General features: G+C 32.6%; 1 protein-coding gene across 2 annotated transcripts; it reads left to right on the forward strand.

The window, feature by feature from the left end:
* Positions 1-9,535: 9,535 nt before the first annotated feature.
* On the forward strand, positions 9,536-11,229 carry LOC108472967 (receptor-like protein 44). Of its 2 annotated transcripts, none has more exons than XM_017774535.2 (2): positions 9,536-10,773; positions 11,014-11,229. In XM_017774535.2, the coding sequence occupies exon 1, from the start codon at positions 9,621-9,623 to the stop codon at positions 10,707-10,709; it is 1,089 nt and encodes a 362-aa protein (XP_017630024.2). In that variant the 5' UTR covers positions 9,536-9,620; the 3' UTR covers positions 10,710-10,773; positions 11,014-11,229. The 2 variants fall into 2 exon arrangements, with proteins under 2 accessions (XP_017630024.2, XP_052878024.1); XM_053022064.1 differs by lacking the exon at positions 11,014-11,229 and having other exon boundaries at positions 9,537-10,107; positions 10,222-10,976.
* The last annotated feature ends 10,208 nt before the right edge of the window (positions 11,230-21,437 follow it).

Below are 21,437 nucleotides of genomic sequence, written 5' to 3' on the forward strand. Positions count from 1 at the left end.
TACAAAGAGTTGAGATGAAGGACGCATGAAAGAGAGCGCCTCCTGATTAAATCTTTATTTGAACGAGTGGTAAGATTAAATTCGATAAAATTAAAAATAATAAAGATAAATTATTAAAATAATTATTTTTATTTTTTTCAGATTACATTTTAGTTATTTATGTTTAAAATTTTACGTTTTAGTCACTTACGTTAACGTGTTGTGATATTTTAGTCACTGATCCGTTAATTGTTATTAACGGTGTAATGGTAAGCTTATTTGGCACGTTAAATCATCATTTCAAATAAAAATTTTAAATTAAATTATACAATTGATCCCCATATTTTTTCATTTTAAGCAATTTTTTTCTTTTATGTTCTTTTAAATTTCCCTTTTTTTCTTTAATTTTCATTCTCTTCTACTTCTCCCTTTATTTTCCCCCTTCTCCGTTTCTTTTAAAGTAAAAGAAAAAAATTATCTTGATCAAAATGAAAAAAATATAAGGACTAATTGTATAATTTAACCTAAAATTTTTGTTTGAAATGATGATTTAATATGCCACGTCAACTTACTGTTACACCTTTAATGGCAATTAACACTCAACGACTAAAATGTGACTATAACGTAAGTGACTAAAACATAACATTTCAAATATAAGTGACTAAAATATCAGAGAGAAACAAAAGTGACTATTTTAGTAGTTTACTCAAATAATAATAACGGTTAAATTAATTATTGTAATGGTGAAATGGTGAAGTCAAAATTGAAAATAGGAATTAAAGAGATTAAATTGAGATATATGTATATATAATAAATTATTAAATAATTATTTAAATTGATAATAAAATATGAAAATAAATTTTATTTTTATTTATAAGTCAAAATTGAAAATAGGAATTAAAGAGATTAAATTGAGATATATGTATATATAATAAATATTAAATAATTATTTAAATTGATAATAAAATATGAAATAAATTTCTATTTTTATTTATTTAGTTAAATTATAATTGAAAACACATTTATATTAAAAATTAAATGTATAAAAATAATATATTATATTTAGAAAATATTAAATAATAATTAAATCCATTATACATTAAAATATATTAGATATCCTATCACATGCATATGCACGCTGAAATCATGATTTAGAACATATATATGTGTTTATAAATAACATATAATAAATAATTAAACGTGTGGTTTGAAGTTAACTAATCATATAACACATAAAATATGTGTTATAACAACCTGGTTTTCATTGGTGTTAGAAAATACGGATTCAAGATCCTGTTTCTGTAAACCGAGTCCATAAATATTAAATTATGATATTTAAGGAGTTAAAATATAAATAAATTGAAATTTGGTTAAGTAATTTAGTCGAATTTGTGTTTAATTGAGTCCCATTGACTAAATTATAAAAATGCAATTGCTATAAATTTTTAATTGGCCAAAAGTTTAGGGATCTAAATTGCAATTAACCAAAGGTCCAAATGTAACACCCCTAACCCGTATCCGCTGCCAGAACAGGGTTTCAGAGCATTACTACCATTTACAGATCACTAAAAAAAATTTAAATACTTACCGATTCAATGCATCATATAAATAAATATATTACCATTCAATCAACAGTTTTGACACTTGTATAAGCATCAAACAATGACATTGTTAGTATACTTGCACATATCGATATAAATTCAACATTGATATATCTATTTTCTCGACATATCGCACTTGAGTTTAATAATAGTCTCAACTTACATAATTTCCTTGTATCAACATATCAAAGATAATCATATATGTACATGTCATGAAACATATCATGCTCTTACCGTTTCTTCATAAGCATATATCACTCATTTCATTAGATCAATATTTCATGCTCTATCATTTCCATATATTTTATGTATATTTATTCCGGTAATAGTTTATATCAAACTTAACATAAATTATATTCCATGTACTTATACTTATTTCGTTTATCTATCTTTATAATTATTTCATATAACCATTCGTCATCTGATACATATTACCTGAATATCAATTGTTCAACAGATGTCATAGCGTCTTCCATCCATGGTCTTATTTATCTTTGACATGATGCCATAGTGTCTTTCAACTATGGTCTTACTCATTTTTTTGTCATGTTGCCATGGTATCTTTCAACCATGGTCTTATTCATTTCATGTCACGCTGCCATGGTATCTTTCAACCATGGTCTTATTTATTTCCCGTCATGTTGCCATGGTATCTTTCAACCATGGTCTTACACATTTTTTTGTCATGTTGCCATGGTATCTTTCAACCATGGTCTTATTCATTTCATGTCACGCTGCCATGTGCCATGGTATCTTTCAACCATGGTCTTATTTATTTCCCGTCATGTTGCCATGGTATCTTTCAACCATGGTCTTATTTATTTCCCGTCATGTTGCCATGGTATCATTCAACCATGGTCTTACACATTTCATATCAGGCTGCCATGGTATCTTTCAACCATGGTCTTACATTTCATATCAGTCGCCATGGTATCTTTCAACCATGGTCTTACACATTTCATATCGAGTTGCCATGGTATCTTTCAACCATGGTCTTACACATTTCTTATCAGTTGCCATGGTATCTTTCAACCATGGTCTTACACATTTCATATCGAGAGCACACTCCGCGAACCTCATCCTTACAAATGGGATTACCGGTCGGGCTAAATCCACGTAATATAAACTCATAGAGTATTGTCGGGATTACCGGTCCGAGCTAAATCCTCACAGCGACAATTACTCTAATGGCGTGGATCTGAATTACAGTCGAGGCTAAATTCAGACCCTAATTCGGATTATCCGTCCGGGCTAAATCCATTTTACACATATTCTTCGGGAGGGCTATATCAGGATAGGATCACCCGTCCGGGCTAGATCCTTTTTACCGTCAATTCCTTTTTAGAGATCCATCGAATTTTCCTTTCATTCAACCGGGATTTCTTCCCATTTTATCAAATATATCAATGTTTCATCAATTTTCATATAATGAACATTCAAATCATATTCATATCAAAAACATGCATTTCAAGCATTTAAGAATATAATTCAAGTTACACGAGCTTACCTCATTGATTGTTCGTGTTTATAATTTCATTATTCTGATATGTTTTCTTTTCCATGATCAAGTCTCGTATTTGTGTCGTCCGGATCTTTATAAATAAATTTGGTCATCATTTTCATTCATTTCATATTCTAATACATTTAATTAATGCTCCGGACAAAAATTACCATTTTGCCCCTAAACTTTTAATTAATAACGATTTCATCCTTAGGGTCAAGAAAATAAAATTCTTGCAATTTAATCCTTATTTCCAGCTATTATTATCATACATATCGATAACAGTCCATGAATTCTATAAAATATCAGAATTTTCCATAATTTCAACACTTTTCAATTTAATCCCTAAAACATGTTTTTCCCCGATCTTGAACTAAATTAATAATTTCATTCAATTTGTAATTTAAATAATAAAATAATCCATTTCATGCAATTTGGTCATTTCTAACATTTTTACAAAATTGCCCATAAAGTTTTATTTTTATTCAATTTAGTCCCTGAGCCTAAAATATGCAAATTAGCCATGCTAGATGAATATTCATACATATTTTTCCTCCTCCTCCTATCCATTCCACATCCTTAATGTAGATAACACACTTGTAAGTAACATTATCCATAATTTTTATTATTTACTTTTATGAATATTCAAGCTGTCCATCTATGTCATAGTCACTAAATTATTATATCTGGAGCTCTAGAACTCTAAATTAAGATCCAATAATTTTTCCTGAAACTAGACTCATATATCTTCTTACCATAAAATTTTCAGAATTTTTGGTTCATTCAATAAGTACAGTTTATTCTTTAAAGTTATCCCTATTCTGCTATCTGACAGTTGTGACCCTTCTTCACTAAAAATAAATTATCTCTTTATACAGAATTAAAATGATGTTCTTGTTTGTTTCTATTAAAAATAGACTAATTCAGAATTCTATACATATAAATTTAAGTCCGTAATTATTTTTATTCAATTTTTTATAATTTTTCAAAGTCAGAACAGGGGAACCCAAATTCATTCTGACCTTGTCTCACAAAATTCATTATATCTCAAAATTTACAAATTTATTGCTTACACCGTTTCTTATATGAGAAACTAGACTCAATGATATTTAATTTAATATTTTTTCATCTTCTAATTCAATTTATACAATTTATGGTGATTTTTCAAATTTAGTCTACTGCTGCTGTCCAATACTATTTTAGTACAAGATATTAATTACCATGTTATAACATCCTTATTTTCTTTTCTACACCATTTCTCATCACTTTCTCTTATTTTCTCTTCACTAACATATCAAGAACATAAGACCTTATGTAAGAAAACTCTACTATAACATCATTTCCATGTTTTATCAATAATAACAAACTTAAAAACATATTGAAATCTTGATATACTTACCTTGTTCTATTGATACTAATCTTTAACTTGATTTTCTCTCCTCCAGCTTCTATTTCTTGAATCCAACTTGATATTCTAACTCCCCATGGCCTCCTTAACATTTCTCTCTCTTAGTAGCAATGGAAATTCTTTTGATTTCTAGGTGGAAATGGTGAATTTTTGGTGGAAGGACCAAATTGTAAAGAAAAGAAAATTTCTTTCTTTTCCTTCTCTTCTAACGTTGGCTGCATGCATGGAAAGATGATGAAAATTCTTCATCTTTCCTTCCTTTTATACTAAATAATTAATAATAAAATAATAATAAAATATCTCATTAAAATAATATATATCTAATTAAATAATCATAAAATATCATCAACATCATCATTACTTTCTAGATTTCTCTCTTCCAATTGACCATTTTGCCCTTTGTTATCTTTTAAAATTCCATCCTTGAGTCATCATTTAATTTTGGTAAAATTGCAATTTAGTCCCTCATAGTTCTTCACCTATTCAATTTGGTCCTAATTCATCCATTTTCCTTAGTTTCTAGATCATTCCACTCTTAAAATATTTACACTATTGGTCCTTCAACTTTTTCATATTTACACTTTAACCCCTTAAATTTTGAGTATTTACTCTTGTGCAACAAAACTTTTCTCACTTTTACAATTTAGTTCTTTCTTGAATTAATATATCATAATATACTTCTTAATATTGACATAACTCAAAATTTCCTTTATGTCACTTTATTTCTTTATTTTACTATATCAAGGATAATATCTTACTGTAAAAATTTTCAGGGTATTACACCAAAATAGTAAATAAACTAATTTTTGATAGTGGATAGTGGATGATGATGGTAATTAGCATTAGCATTAGTTAATTATGATTAAAGTAAGTTAAACCATGATTTAAACTAATTAATTAGGATTAAATTAAACTAACTAAACTATAAAAGCCAAAGTTAGTGGAAAGAAAGATGAATTCATCTTCTTCTTCCACTGGTTGTGCATACTTGAAGAAGAAAACTCCATTGTAGGAGCTTAAAACAATCGGCCAACAATTAGGTAATGCAATTAAATCTTTTGATTGTAATTTTTATAGATTTGAGGTCATAGGAGCTTGATTTAGCTAGCTCATGTATCAATTTTTGAAACTATTAAAGTTTTAAAAAGTTTCCATTGTTGATAATTGAATGATTTAGGTGTTAAATTGATAGAAATTAAGCTTGGTTTAAGAAAAATGACTTAATTGTAAAGTCTAATTGCAAGTTTCATACATTAGAGATCAAATTGAATAAAATGTAAAACTATCATGAAATTTTGGTAAGAATAGAAAATAAAAGGTCTCTAATGAATATATGTAAAATCAGATTTTAATCCGAAGGTCTAAATCGAAAGATTATGTTTGTCCCAGGTTTAGGGACTAAATTGAATAAATTGTATAACATGTGTGACTTTCTTATTGATTGTGATTTGAGTTGGAATTTGATATTGTGTATTGTAGGATTATTATTCGTAGCTAAAGACAGCGCATGATCATCGAAAGGGAAAGGAAAGGCAATAGCCGACGACGAGCAACTTAAATCTTCTGTTTGTATTTCTATGATTTGAATCACTAAATTGTTGCATATTTATACTATTTTGCATAATATTGTATTGAGGTAAGATGAAATTAATTATTTGAATTGAATTGTTAGAATTGAGATTGGTTATCAGAATAAATAACTAAATTGAATAAAATGAAAGATAGTGTAATTTGGTGAAACTATGAAATTGACTTTGAATTTGGCTGGAATATATTATGTTATGTGATAAATTGATTATTTGGATTCTAAATTGGAGATGATGAAATGTAAATTGTGTTATATAATGAATTGAATAATTAATTATCCTATTAACTATTTGGGTAGAGTCGGATATAGTTGGCATGTCATAGGATAAATTGAGTACAAGTTACTTTAGTCATATGTCGATGAGCGTTGAGCACATTTTCCTTCAGAAGTTTCAATGAGTGCAAAGCACAACTTTTATTTCGATTATACCGATGAACGCTAGGCACAATCTATCTACTTTGGATGTTTCAATGAGGCATCGGGTGCCAAATTGATGTGTTTGTTTGAGTCCGAGTCATATTAATAGGAAATATAAATTGCAAAATAGTTAATTGACATTTGAAAATGATATCGACATTATGAAATTATATTACAAGTACACATTTGCAATATATAATAATCGATAGCATGTGAAAGATCATGCAAATTGGTTGAACGAGCCTGAGGGCTAATACAGAATGATGATGGTAGATTTGATTTCAATTCAAAAATGATATACGAACTTGATTGAATGTAATAGAGTGAAAAATAATATGACTATTAAGTACATTGGTAAGATATGTTAATTAGTTGTTAATTGAGGTAGTATGTTTAGTTGGTTCTTTTGGCATAAACAATGTATCTTGTAGCATATGTATAGTGTTATATGTATTGAAGAATGACATGAGTTGTATGTGAATTAGTTGGTATTGAATTGGAAATTGATTGTATGCTTTTGATTTGAAATTTGTATTAAACTGATTTGAATAATGAAAATGTCACTGAGCTTTATTGCTTAGCGTACGATTTTGTTTTCCATGCGCAAGTTAGGTTTGTGACGAGGTATCGAGCATCAACTTCAGCATCCAAAAAAAGATCCAAACTCAACAATGTTTGTATAGTTTCTTTTGTTGGTTATACGACATGTACCTATGTTGAGTCAAAATTAGTATTTTGATTTGATTATATGCTAAATACATGGAATTCGAAATGTCATAACCTACAATTAGGCAAGTTTTGTGGTACGATAATAGCCTAATTGGTTTTGTGTTGATATACATATGTTTATGAGTTCCAACTAGTTAAATGAATGACTTAAATGAATTGATTGTGTATTCAAATGAAATTATTGAAATGGATGTTAGCATGTATCTATAATTGGTACTTTAGACATAAATGAACTCACTAGGTGTATAGATTTGGTGGAAAATTTTATGTGTAAGTAAATTTGAAAGGTTTTAAGTGTTTACAAACAGGTGCCAAAACTTATCCATTTGAAAATAGTATGTCACGTCGCGACGTCGAACGGTGGTTATCGCAACGAGATCAGGCCACCATGCCACGACACGATATCGAGCATGGGTCGTTGAGATAAGACCTAGACAGTATGTTGCGTTGAAATGAGACCGAGACAGTATGTTGCGTTGAGATGAGAAACCTTTTAACGTCATGACATCGGCTTGAAATTTTGTAAACATTATAATTTGGTCCTATTTCAATCTTGGGTTAGTATTGAGCTTTCGTAAGCTCATATAAGACCTAAAAATAAATAAGAATAAATTTATATACCTCTTTAACTTATATTGAGATGTTTATGTTATAAATTGAACCGTGATTTGATTGTTGCTGCTCTGGCAACAAATATGACACATTGTAACTCGAACTTGGCAACTGGGTCGGGTATGGGGTGTTACATGTACAATTTCAAAATTAAAAAAAAAAGATTAAATTGTGAGTAAAACAAAATTTAAATACATAAATATATCGATTAACAATACTAAATACACTACAAGTATTTATCATCATGTTGTCATCAATTGTAAGTTAGCATTGAATTGACTTGTGATACTAACTTAATAATAACATTATTAATACAACTGTTGGAGATAATAAATTATGTATATTAAAATAAAAAATTATAAAATACATTAAAATGAAACATTAGTTGAGTGGTACATTTAAAATTTTACCAATTGAGTTTAAATCTTCTGTATGCAATTTTTGATTAGCTTTTGTTAATATGAAAAGATTAAAGCATATTCAAATAATATAATTTTTTAATTACGAAAAATATTTTTCGTATTTTTGTAGTAGAAAATTAAATAATAGTATAAATAATAAATTAAAGGGTAAAATGAAAATTTTGATCTCTATTGAAGGTACTGCCTATGTACTGGACGTCTGCTGAAAAATAACTCAGTGTAGTTGAAAAGTAAACGAGAGGCTTATCCAAATAATCTTTCAGTCAAATTACTTTCAGTTGGATATTATTATTATTATTATTTGCCTAAAGATTGCGACTCATAGGAGCTGGGATGCATCCCTAAGGCTTTGAGTTGAGGCCTCAATTTACAGCAGAAAAAGCAGAAGAAAAAGAAAGGGTGATTGGGGGATATTTCATTTTCATGGTAAGGAAAAACCCCATTTTTGAGAGAATGCAAGAATGGAATGGAACCCCAAAAAATGTGATGGCTTATAGGCATTCACTTCAGCCAACCAAACCCCACACTCCTTCCCCCTACCCCTGGGTTCCAGCCCTTATTTTAATTGAATTGTCGCATCTCACTAGGTTTTCTAACCATCTACTGAGTCCCTACAATATTTTTAATGAATTAATTTGAAAATGGTTAGAAATGAATGTGTGAGTGACATTAGTCACTAAGTGATGTCTGAATCTAATGCTTCTTCCCTTTTTATTTTTTGGGGTCAAAACTTGCATTTAATATTGTAAGGTATTCTTTAAAGGCAAAAGTAGTTTCAATAAATTATGTAACTGAAATAAATAAAAATCATTAATATTAGTAAAGAAATAAATAAAAAGTATTAACAAAACCATTAATCGATAATAAGATAATTAATATAATCAATAGTAAAAAAATTATAATTTTGGAGAAATTGAAATTATTAATTTTATATTAAAGAAAAGAAATAGTACATAGATTTCAATCAAATTAAAACATGAAAAATGAGAATTGACCAAAAGGGAGTAAATGGCAAATGGAAAAGCAAGCAAACAAATAAATAAAATATGTAAGTCTTCCATTTGGAAGAGATGATACTTCACACTTAATTCTCTTACTCCGTTTATATGATATAATTAGTAAGCTGAAAATTTATTACAGTTGATTCAACATCTGATGGGTCACAGTTTCCCATCATAAGGAAAAGAAAATATAGCATTAATGGTGGAACACATAGGCTAAAAGCTTCTAATTCCATCATTGTTTGTCATGGACTAATATTCCTTCAATTCAACGTTTCTAAGTTTCAATCAATCCTTCCACGACACAACTACAAGACAATCACAATTGCCCCTCCCATGACCCATCTCCCAACAAAAGTTAAATGACCAAATCCTCTACTTCTATTCCCTTTCTTTCACCTTTTTCCCCCTTTCTAATCCGTTTTGTCACTATCCTAAGCCCTCAGTTGTGCAGCTCTCAGCCCCCACCTTCTCTTGTCTCTCTCTCGCTTTGGCCTCAATTTCATCCAACAGTATTCGGTCTCTTTCCCTCTGTCTCCTTTGTTGCTACCTTGTACCACTGCAACCCAAGGAGGATTGACCTGTTTTTTTTCCACTTTACATTTCCTTGCCATCTGCTGACCAAGTTTTTGGGGTTTTGTTCCATGGATATGCTAATTATTCTCTTCCTGCTAACCTCCGCCGCTCTTCCATTGGCTTCACCAGATCCAAACGACGAGGCTTGTTTAACCCACGTTAGCCAAACTTTGAAAGACCCTTTGAAGAACCTGCAAAACTGGACCAAACCCAACTTCGCTAACCCTTGCAACGGTTTCACTTCTTATCTCCCTGGTGCCACTTGCAACAATGGTCGAATCTACAAGCTTTCCCTTACAAACCTCTCTCTTCAAGGCTCTATCTCACCTTTCCTTTCCAACTGCACTAATCTTCAGTCACTTGACTTGTCTTCAAATTCCATCTCAGGCCCCATCCCCCAAGAATTGCAGTATTTACTCAACCTGGCAGTGCTGAACCTTTCATCGAACCAACTCGAAGGCGTGATCCCTCCGCAGATTACCTTATGTGCTTATTTAAACGTCATTGATCTTCATGACAATTTACTCACCGGTCAGATTCCTCAACAATTAGGCTTTCTATCACGGTTGTCAGCTTTTGATGTTTCTTACAACAAGCTTTCGGGGCCAATACCAGCCTCTTTAGGGAACAGAAGTGGGAACCAGCCGAGTTTCAATGTCACTTCTTTTGAAGGCAATAAGGATCTTTATGGATACCCTTTACCACCCATGAAAAGCAAAGGGTTGTCAGTTTTGGCCATTGTTGGGATCGGGTTAGGAAGTGGGCTTGCTAGTTTGGTGCTTAGTTTTACAGGAGTTTGTATCTGGTTGAAGATTAGAGATGAAAAGATGTCTGCCGAAGAAGGGAAGATGAGTCACCCTATGCCTGATTATTAAAAGCTTGAATCTAAGATTAATTACTGATCTAAAATTGGGGGGGGGGGGAGACTGAAAATTCCAGGTATGCTTTTAATTAAATCCTTTTCTTTCTTCTCAATTTTTAAGTGAGGTTTGGGTTTAATCTTTAATTTCCTAAAGGAGTTGCCTTTTCTGGGTTTTTATGATCTTTTTTGTGTTTAACGATTTTAGGATTCTCTATAACATTTATTTTCAAGAATGTATAAATTTGTGAGTAAATATGAAGTAATTATAAGATTTAAAGTGGATCCAATCTTAACACTGGTTTTTTGCTACTTGGTAGACACTTCCCCTGCTGGTTTCTGCTTAATTTTGGGAAATGGAATTCAATGTTGAAGTCTCTAATCTATGGGCGCAACAAAAAGGAGAAACCATACATTTATTGCATTTTATTATTGACCTTGATGATTAACATTTTAATTTTTAAATTTTGGAAAAGTGATCCGAAACCATTTTACAGTGACCCTGAATAACATGCTCAGGTGAATTCTAATGAAAATTTAGGGTTGTTTTATTCATTCATTTCTTTATCTCATCTTTGCTTCTTCATTTGATTTTTACTCCAACAATTCATTTATCTACTTTTCTCACCTAAAATCCACTTGTCTTTTGTGTCTAAGGTGACATCTTTATTTAAAATCCTCCATCATCTATTAATAAATTTATTGGTCGATTATTGATTGCAATGGTTTGTTTAATTAATTTATTTTATTAATTGATTTGACTAATTAATTTTATTAATTATTTATCTAAAAGTGTTTGACTAAAACTTAGTTCATATCCGTAAAATACAAATAAATGCATATAATATTTTATTCTTAAATATTTATTATTAAAATAAAACACAATTACCAAAGAATTAAAACACCCATTATAGGAATTAATTAGTAAATACTTTTGAAATTTTAAATAAACAAATTTCTTTATAACCTTATGGAAATTGATAAATATTAATAGTGTACCAATATTATTGTAAACTATATTCTTAGTGATAATTGTGTCATGTTCTTAGCATATAAATTGGTGATAATTATATCACTTTTCGAATAAATTTGTCAAGTAGCATATTTCAATTAATATAAAGTTACATAAGAAATCATTTTACGCAAGTAACTTGAAAGTAAATTAAAAGTATATAAATATTCAAGAAATAGATAAAAACAAATATTTAAGAAACATGACATTATTGTCTAGTTGCCAACAAACTAGTAGTGATGTCATCGATTTACAAGGGCAAAAAAATTCGACAAATAAAGGCCAGAGAAAAAGTACAACAATTTAAAATGATAGAAATAACTAATCTTACCGGATGAAATCATCTTGCAAATGAATTTTCATAGTTAGATTTTTGTAGATTCACGATAGATGGTTTTTTTTTTTAAGATTTATTTTGGACTTTGAAGCTAAAAGTGAAAATGGAAGAATGGAGGTTATTGACATATTGACACCCCTATTAGGTTTTGGAGCATGTGGCAAATGGAATAACTTTTTAGTAAGTATGGTTGATATATCATTGCACATATCTTATTCATAATCAGTTGTGAAAAAAGTTGTCTATCCTTGCATTTTTTGTTTTGGAGGTTTTAGCTCAACAAACATTTATAAACCTCTATCACCAAATATTACAATTAGAGGATTTGACTACCCAATCCTCCATTTATGCCTAAATCAACTAAAAAATACCCAAAAATTTGTTTACCAAACACCTTAATTTAAAAAAATTAAAAAAAGAATTGGTAAGTGGAAATTTTGAGATGGATTCAAATTTTATTTTCATTAGAGTTAAAAAGAGAGATAAATATCAAATTTATAGGTTCAATGTGTAATTTATTACATGAATTTTGATTTGGAGCAATTATATATATGAAGTTTGAATTGTGGTTCATATGTATATATAAAACTTTGATTTTAATTGAATTGTGCACATTTAAATAAATGCATACATACATTTATTTTCATATTGAGTTAATATAATTATTTGTATATGTAATATATCAATATAAAATTATGCAATCAAATCAAAATTTTATATTTAAAATCAAACAAAATCTAAATTTATATATGATATAACATATTGAATCAAAATTTGTGTATAATTTTATATTTATCCTAAATTTAAAATGTTTAATTAAAATTAAATGATTTATTTATCATTTTAACATCCACTTTTAAAACAGTAATTAAGTCCTCTATTTGGCTTCTTAATTATAAAAGTTGAAATTTAGTTAATGCAATTTCCTTTGTTAATTTACAAGATTTCAAAAGTTGACTTTTTTAGAAATAAAAATAAAATTTTATTAATAAAAACATGTTTGGTAACTTTTTTTTAATAGAAACATGAGAAATAAAATAAAATATTTTGATTTTTATTAATTCGAATCGAGACACCAAATTTAATATTTGACAAACTATTAAAAATAATTTTTTAGGTTTATATGAATTTAAACTAAGGCCAATTTCTTTATAATTAAAAATACTTATTTTCATCATTTTCACTTTTACATATAACATTTTTAATGGAAAAATGAAAACAATTTTTTATTATTTTTAATTTTATATATTTTTATTTTCTAAAAGTTATTTTTAATTGTGGGGCTTTCTTTGGATGATGAAGAAGACGAAATTATTCAATTGGAGAGGGAGGAGATAAATCAAGAGATCTCTTATGTGAATTGTTTAGTGGGAGTATTTCTTACTTCTAGTGTTGTTCATTTTCAAGCAATGCGTTTGACGTTGGCAAGTGTTTGGCATCCAATAGGGGTGTTTCAATCTCTGATCTAGGAGGGAAAGAGACTTATTTCATTTTTATTATGAAGTGGATGTAGGGCGAGTAATAAAGAACAGGCCATGGAATTTCAATTCTCATCTACTAATTCTTAATCGATTGAAACAAGGCGAGGATCCTTTAAGTGTTAAGTTGCATTGGGTGGATTTTTGGATATTAATACATGATCTCCCTCTTGGCTTTATGACAGATGCTGTGGCTCATCAGCTGGGAAATTTCATAGGAATTCATTGAGTATGATTCTGCTGTTGTTCAGTTGGGATATAAGCGCTTTATGTGAGTCAGGGTGAAAGTGGATGTTAGGAAGCCTCTCAAAAGAAAAAAAGAGGATTGCGCTTAAAAATGGAGAATCTATGTTCGTTTTAAGTATGAAAAGCTGACTTTATTTTTTTTTTATGTGGCAAATTAGGACATGAAGAGAGTTTTTGTCCGTTGAGAGTTATCCAGCCACAGTCAGAACAGTGTTTTTAAGTGGGATATTCCTTTACGCGCTCAATCAAGGAAGAACCAGTCATGAAAGAGTAAATGGCTTGTGGAAGACGAAGGAGAGAATTTTTCTAATTTTGGTAACACAATATCAATAGGGGAAAGAAGGAAAGTGGAGATTCTAACATCAAATCTAATAATTAAAGGCGTTAATTGGGGGATTAGTAAAAAAGATTCTATTTCTGCTTCTGTGAAAGACAAAGGAAAGGCTATTGTTAATATAGGCCCAATAAAACTTGGGGCTATGATCCAAAGCAATGACGAGTTTGATGAGGAGATGGTAGCCTATGAAGAAGCTAATAGTCCAATAATGCACAGTGATGGACTCAAAAGACCCTGAATTCACCATATTTTTTCATGAGTTTCTGATTCTGATTCGAATGAAACTTTTGTTACTTCTTTGCAAGTACACAATAATTCAAGATCAACAGGCCTTACTAAACAGGCCAGCCGGGAGCAATGAAGCTCCTAAGCTAGAATGTTCGAGGCTTGGGGAGGCCCCGAACTGTCAATCGTCTCCGGCATAGGCTGAAAGATATAAGTCCCACGGTGGTGCTTTTAATTGAGACAAAACTTCAAGGTTATTAGATGGAGAAGGTCAGACATAAGTGTGGCTTTTTTAATGGAATTGATGTCGATTTAAATGGTAGAAGTGGGGGTTTATCGTTAGGCTAGAATAATGATTGCAAAATCTCCTTCACTCTTTTTCAAGTAGGCACATTAACGTTATGATTGATGAGGACTCAAAGGGGAAAACTTAGAGATGTACGGGGTTTTACGGAGCACCAGAGGAAAATTTGCGAGAAACATCTTAGAATTTGCTACGTACTTTGAATGATTCCCCACAGATTCTTTGGGTTGTTATTGGAGATTTCAATGAAATTGCATATTCATTTGAGAAGAAAGGGGGGCGACCAAGGAGAGAAAGACAAATGTGTAGATTTTGGAAAGTTATGAATGACTGTTCTCTCACTGATATTGGTTTCAATGGTCAGTGGTTTACTTGGAAAAAATGATGCACAAGAATTAATAATATTCGGGAATGCCTTGATAGAGGTATTGCGAATCATCCTTGATGGGATTTATTTTCTAATTTTAAATTAAGTCATCTGTCTCATGCATTTTTAGACCGTTGCCCTCTGTTGTTTAATTCAAATTTTAGGAATCAACATTCGAAGCAGTGGCAGTTTAGATTTGAAGCTCCGTGGTTGCTGGAGGACTTGAGTAAATTAGGGATGTGAAGAATTTGGACTGAGAGTGTGAGGACTGTTTCAAATAAGATAAAGGCTATGGGTATGGGCCTTGAGGAATGGTTCAAGGGAATTAAAAAAAAAGAAGTCTATCACGAAAAAATAGTTGGAAAAATAGTTGCTTCAACTAAATGAAGAAGTCCCTACAGATGAGATTTTGGGGGAAATTGTAGAGACCAAGCTATAGGTTAATATGGAGGCAGATAGGGAGGAGCTTTATTAGGAACAGAGAGCTAGAGTGAATTGGCTGAAAAATAGGGATAGGAATACCCATTTTTTCCACCAATCGGCAACGAATCGACATAGGAGGAATAATGTGAAAGAGTTAGTGGATGGCGAGGGTAATACTCATGCGAGCTATCTGCTTTATTACGGCTGGCCACTGATTATTCTACTTCTCTTTTTAAAGCGAAAAGTGTTGGAGGTCCAAGCTTAATTTTGGAAGGTGTTGAAGCCATGTATTTCTCAGCAGATGAACGTGGACCTTGAGAAGAATTTTACATATGAAGAGGTGTGTTCGGATTTTAAAGCCATGAGCCTGCTAAAAGCTTTTAGCGAAGATGGGATAGGGGCGATTTTCTACCAAATGTTTTGGCATATCGTGGGCAAAGATGTGGTTGATTTCTTTATTGAGACGTTGCAGGGTTTGCATAATATGGATGAAATTAACAACATAAGACTTGTTTTAATTCCCAATGTCAGTTCTCCTTGGTGCATGACTCAATTTAGACCTATTAGTCTTTGTAATATTTTATATAAAATTATTTCAAAGATGCTGGTGAATAGGTTTCAAAAGATTCTCCATTTGTATATTGATGAAGCACAAAGTGCTTTTATCCCGTGAATGTTGTTCCAATAGGGTCGGAAGCGTGTAAATTATTGTACTAAAAAATCACACAAAGTTCAATTCCCAGGAAAGAGAGGTGGATCACAAGGATCTCTTAAATACCAAGTCTTTCCTTAGTCAGAATATCATTTTTATAGTAATTTAATAGCACAATTAAATACTACTATTATACCCTCAAATATTGAAAGAAAAATAGGACAAAAAAAAGAACACAAGAGTTTTAACGAGGTTCGGTAAATTATACCTACGCCCTCGGTACTAACACCGGATGATAACTTTACTATCTCCAAAATATTACAAACAAATAGAATTCCTTAAGAATTCTCAAATGGGAGAAGAGAGAAATCTAAGAGTGAAAGATTGGTTGGGATGATGAAATGAGAAATGAGAAGGCCTATTTATAGTTGAGGTTCAAGGACCAAACTATAAATAGCCCATTATCTCAAGGACCAAAAAAAAATTATCCCATGCCACTTTTCCAAAATTGGTGGTTGTCATTTTTGATTGTCTCCCATTAATGTTAATGGCAACCATTATTAATTGTCTTCCATTAATGTTAACAATCTCCACCTTGAAGATTTGATTAGGATAATCACATCTTCACACACTTCCTTCAACTCCCCAAATTCGATAAAGCTATCTTTTGTAGTGTTTACAAATGCGCTCTCGGCGCCATACACTGAAGGTGCTCAAATTCTCGGGATGTCAATCAAGTTCAAACAATGATTAAACTTGATTGTTGTTACCACCTTGGTCATCATATCTGCGGGATTATCTGCATTGTCGGAATCTTCAAGTAGAATTTTTCCTTTTTCAAAGACTTCCAAAGACAAAGTGATATCTTACGTCGATATGCTTGGTTCTTGAATGATAGACTTGATTTTTCGCTAAATGAATAGCGCTCTGACTGTCACAATATAGACTAATGTGACTTTGATCAACTCCCAAGTCTTTCAACAATCCATTAAGCCAAATAGCCTCCTTAATGACTTTCAGAATCGCCATATATTACGCCTCAGTAGTAGACACGACTCATCATGAGATCGTAAGGTAGACTTCCAACTCACTGGGGCTTTCGCAAGAGTAAACAGATACCCCGTAGTTGAACGACGTTTATCTAAATCACCAGCAAAGTCGGAATCAACATATCCAACTACAAACTGACCAAGTGCTTCATCCTGTTCAAAATTAAACCAACATCTACGGTTTTCAAGATACCGTAGAATCCATTTCTGACTTGCCAATGTCCTTTTCGAGGATCATGCATATACCGCTCACAACTCTAACGACTTGTGAAATGTCGTCACAGCGTACACACCATCGCATACATCAAACTCCCAACTGCATTTGCATATGGGACTTTTGCCATATATTCTCTTTCTTCTTCGCGGAGATAATTGAGCACTAAGTTTCAAATGAGAAGCAAGTGGGGTACTTACATGTTTTGTGTTTTCATTTACACCAAAACATTGTAATACCTTTTTCAGATATTGCTTCTGATTCAAGCAAAGCTTGCCTCTCTGTCTATCTCTACTTATCTCCATGCCGAGAATCTTCTTGGCCTCACCTAGATCTTTCATCTCGAACTCTTGATTCAACTGAGCCTTTAGCTTATCTATCTCTTTTTGGCTCTTCGAAGCGATTAACATATCATCAACATACAAGAGTAGATAAATGAAAGATCCGTCATGTAGCTTTTGCAAATACACACAATTGTCATATTTGCTTCTTGTGTATTTCTGCCTTTTCATAAAGCTATCAAATCGCTTGTACCACTGCCTCGGGGATTGCTTCAATCCATATAGCGATTTGTTCAGCTTACAAACCCAATTTCTACCACCAGCATCTTTGTATCCTTCGGGCTGAGTTATATAGATCACCTCTTCTAACTCACCATGCAAGAAAGCCGTCTTAACATCAAGTTGAGCTAGCTCCAAATTCAACTGTGCTACCAAGGCCAACAAAATTCTAATGGAGGAATGCTTCACAACAGGGGAAAATACATTATTGTAGTCAATTCCTTCCTTCTGAGCATAGCCTTTAGCTACCAACCTTGCCTTGTAGCGAACATCTTTCTTGCTAGGAGATCCATCTTTCTTTGCGAATACCCACTTGCATCCGATTGCCCTTTTACCTTTCGGTAATTGCGCCAACTCCCAAGTATTGTTCTTCAGGAGAGATTGCATTTCTTCATCCATGGCGCTTTTCCATTTATCACTTTCTAAGCTTTGCATTGCTTCTTGATAAGTGATAGGAATATCATCATCAACAACGGAAGGCGTAGGCCACCATATCGAAGAATCGAGCGGGTTTGAATTTCTCTCCTTGGCCTTGCAATCGCAATCGGTTCTGGTGTACTTAATGGTTCTTGGGTCGAACCTCTTCAACCTCTAATTCCTCCATTGTGGTGGAGAATTAGACTTATTAACTGGAAAATCCCCATCCGCTCAAACTCCACTGTTTTGGAGTACACTCCACCTTGTGGAGTATCGCTCGTCTGAATATCTTTATCTGCTACCTTTTCAATGTGGCGATTCATCAAAGGTAACATCTCACACAGATCATTTTCTTTGTGTCTAAGCACCAAAGACGAAATCCTTCACCCGTAAGTGATTCCCATAAAGAGAGCTTTCTTTGCCCTCGGATCTAACTTTGACTCCTTCACATGGTAATATGCGGTGGATCCAAACACATGTAAGGAATCATAATCAGAGCGGTTTTCCAGACCATACCTCCATAGGAGTTTTTCTTTCTAATCTGAGATGATGGCAAACGATTAACAAGATGGCGGCGTATGTCATGACCTCGACCAAAATTGCTTGCCCAACCCAAAGATTGGACAACATACATCGAACTTTCTCCAAGAATGTTCGATTCATACGCTCTGCCACTCCATTCTCTGCGGTGTATCCCTAATCGTGAAGTGTCGAACAATACCATACTCTTGGTACACATCGAAGAACGGATCACTTCTATATTCGCCTCTATTGTCCGTTCTAAGCCGCTTGATTTTCTTGCCAGTCTGGTTTTCGATCATAGTTTTCCATTTAAGAAAAACTCCAAGCACTTCATCCTTAGTTTTCATGGTATACACCCAAACTCTTCTGGAAAAGTCATCAACAAAGGTAACAAAGTAGTGTTTTCCTCCCAACGAAGGTGTTTTGGAAGGCCCCCACACATCTGAGTGAATATATTCCAAAATACCTTTTGTATTATGGATAGCAGTGCCGAACTTCACTTTCTTTTGCTTTCCCAGAACACAATGCTCGTAAAATTTTAATTTGCAAGCCTTTGCATCTTTCAACAATCCTTGCTTTGCCAGAATTTGCAAGGATTTTTCGCTGGCATGCCCCAACTTCATATGCCACAACTGCATTAAGTCCAAGTCTTTGTTACCGAAAGCTGCAGCGACTGTTCCAATAACTGTACTACCTTGGTAGTAATACAAGTTATTTTTCCTGATGCCCTTTAATATCACAAGTGCGCCAGATGTCACTTTCAAAACCCCATCTCTCATAGTAACAACTGAACCATTGGATTCCAAGGCTCCCAATGAGATGAGATTTTTCTTCAAACTGGGCACATACCGAACATCAGTCAGAACTCTGGTTGATCCATCTTGATTCTTTAATTGGATTGAACCTATCCCAACAGCTTTTCTGGGCATTATCATTGCCCATATAAACAACTCCTCCATTTAGTTCTACTAAATCAGAGAACCACTCCCGGTTAGGGGACATATGATAGGTACAACCCGAATCCAAAATCCACTCATCTGAATGGAATGACGATGATGATGCAACCAGTGATAGTTCGAGTCACTAGTATCATGCTTTGCAACACAAACATCTACAATGACTTTTCCCTTATTCTTCAACTTTGGACAATTTTTCTTCCGGTGGCCTTTCTCATGACAAAAGGCACATTCATCTTTCCCGAGTCCGGACTTTGACTTTGATCTCCCTTCGAGTTTTCTTCCGAGTGTATGAACGACCTCGGACTACTAAAGCTTCAGTATCTCGATTGAGTTTTTCTGTTTGTCCTTCTTTCTCTGCTCATAATCAGTATAAAGCCGCATGACTTCGCCGAGATATATCACTCGCCATGAAGTAGAGTAGTTTCTAGGAACTCAAACTCCTCGTGAAGTGACCCCAACAAAGATCAAAGCCAAATCTTCATCTTTGAATGTCTCATCCATATTCAGCAAATCGGTGACTAACTGATTAAATTTGGTGATGTGATCATTCATTGTGGTACTTGGGACGTATGTGAAGCTAAATGTCTTTTCTTCAAGTGGAGCTTATTTTGACTGTTTTTCTTTAAAAATTTTCTTCAAGTGCCACCACAACTTATTTGCGAAGTCTCCTTTGAAAAAGCATACCTCTGCTCTCGAGAAAGGCATGATCGAATTGTGCCACATGCCAACCGATTGATCGCCTTCCAATCTTTCTCCCGTACATCATCTGGTTTCTCTTCATCAATGGCAATGTCTAGACCTCGCTGAAAAAGGGCATCTAGAACCTCACTTTGCCACATACCAAAATGGCCCGTGCCATCAAAGATCTCCACGGCCAATCTTGCATTTGCAATTGTCGGTCTTGTCCATATGGGCGATGTTGAAGCTCCTACACCGACCGCTTTCTCCATAATCTTTCAATATACCTAAGGAAATCTTTTACGATGTGGAAGATCGGTTTAAAGCGCAACCACAGAGCATACTACGATTAACCTTCGACTCTTGATACCACTTGTTGTTCCAATAGGGTCGGAAGCGTGTAAATTATTGTACTAAAAAATCACACAAAGTTTAATTCCAGGAAAGAGAGGTGGATCACAAGGATCTCTTAAATACCAAGTCTTTCCTTAGTCAGAATATCCCTTTTATAGTAATTTAATAGCACAATTAAATACTACTATTATACCCTTAAATATTGAAAGAAAAATAGGACAAAAAAAGAACACAAGAGTTTTAACGAGGTTCGGTAAATTATACCTACGTCCTCGGGTACTAACACCAGATGATAACTTTACTATCTCCAAAATATTACAAACAAATAGAATTCCTTAAGAATTCTCAAATGGGAGAAGAGAGAAATCTAAGAGTGAAAGATTGGTTGGGATGATGAAATGAGAAATGAGAAGGCCTATTTATAGTTGAGGTTCAAGGACCAAACTATAAATAGCCCATTATCTCAAGGACCAAAAAAAAATTATCCCATGCTACTTTTCCAAAGTTGGTGGTTGTCATTTTTTATTATCTCCCATTAATGTTAATGGCAACTATTATTAATTGTCTTTCATTAATGTTAACAGTGAAGACTCATTACGGATAATATCAT

This window comes from Gossypium arboreum, chromosome 11 (assembly GCF_025698485.1).
Source record: "Gossypium arboreum isolate Shixiya-1 chromosome 11, ASM2569848v2, whole genome shotgun sequence".
Taxonomy (NCBI): Eukaryota; Viridiplantae; Streptophyta; class Magnoliopsida; order Malvales; family Malvaceae; genus Gossypium; species Gossypium arboreum.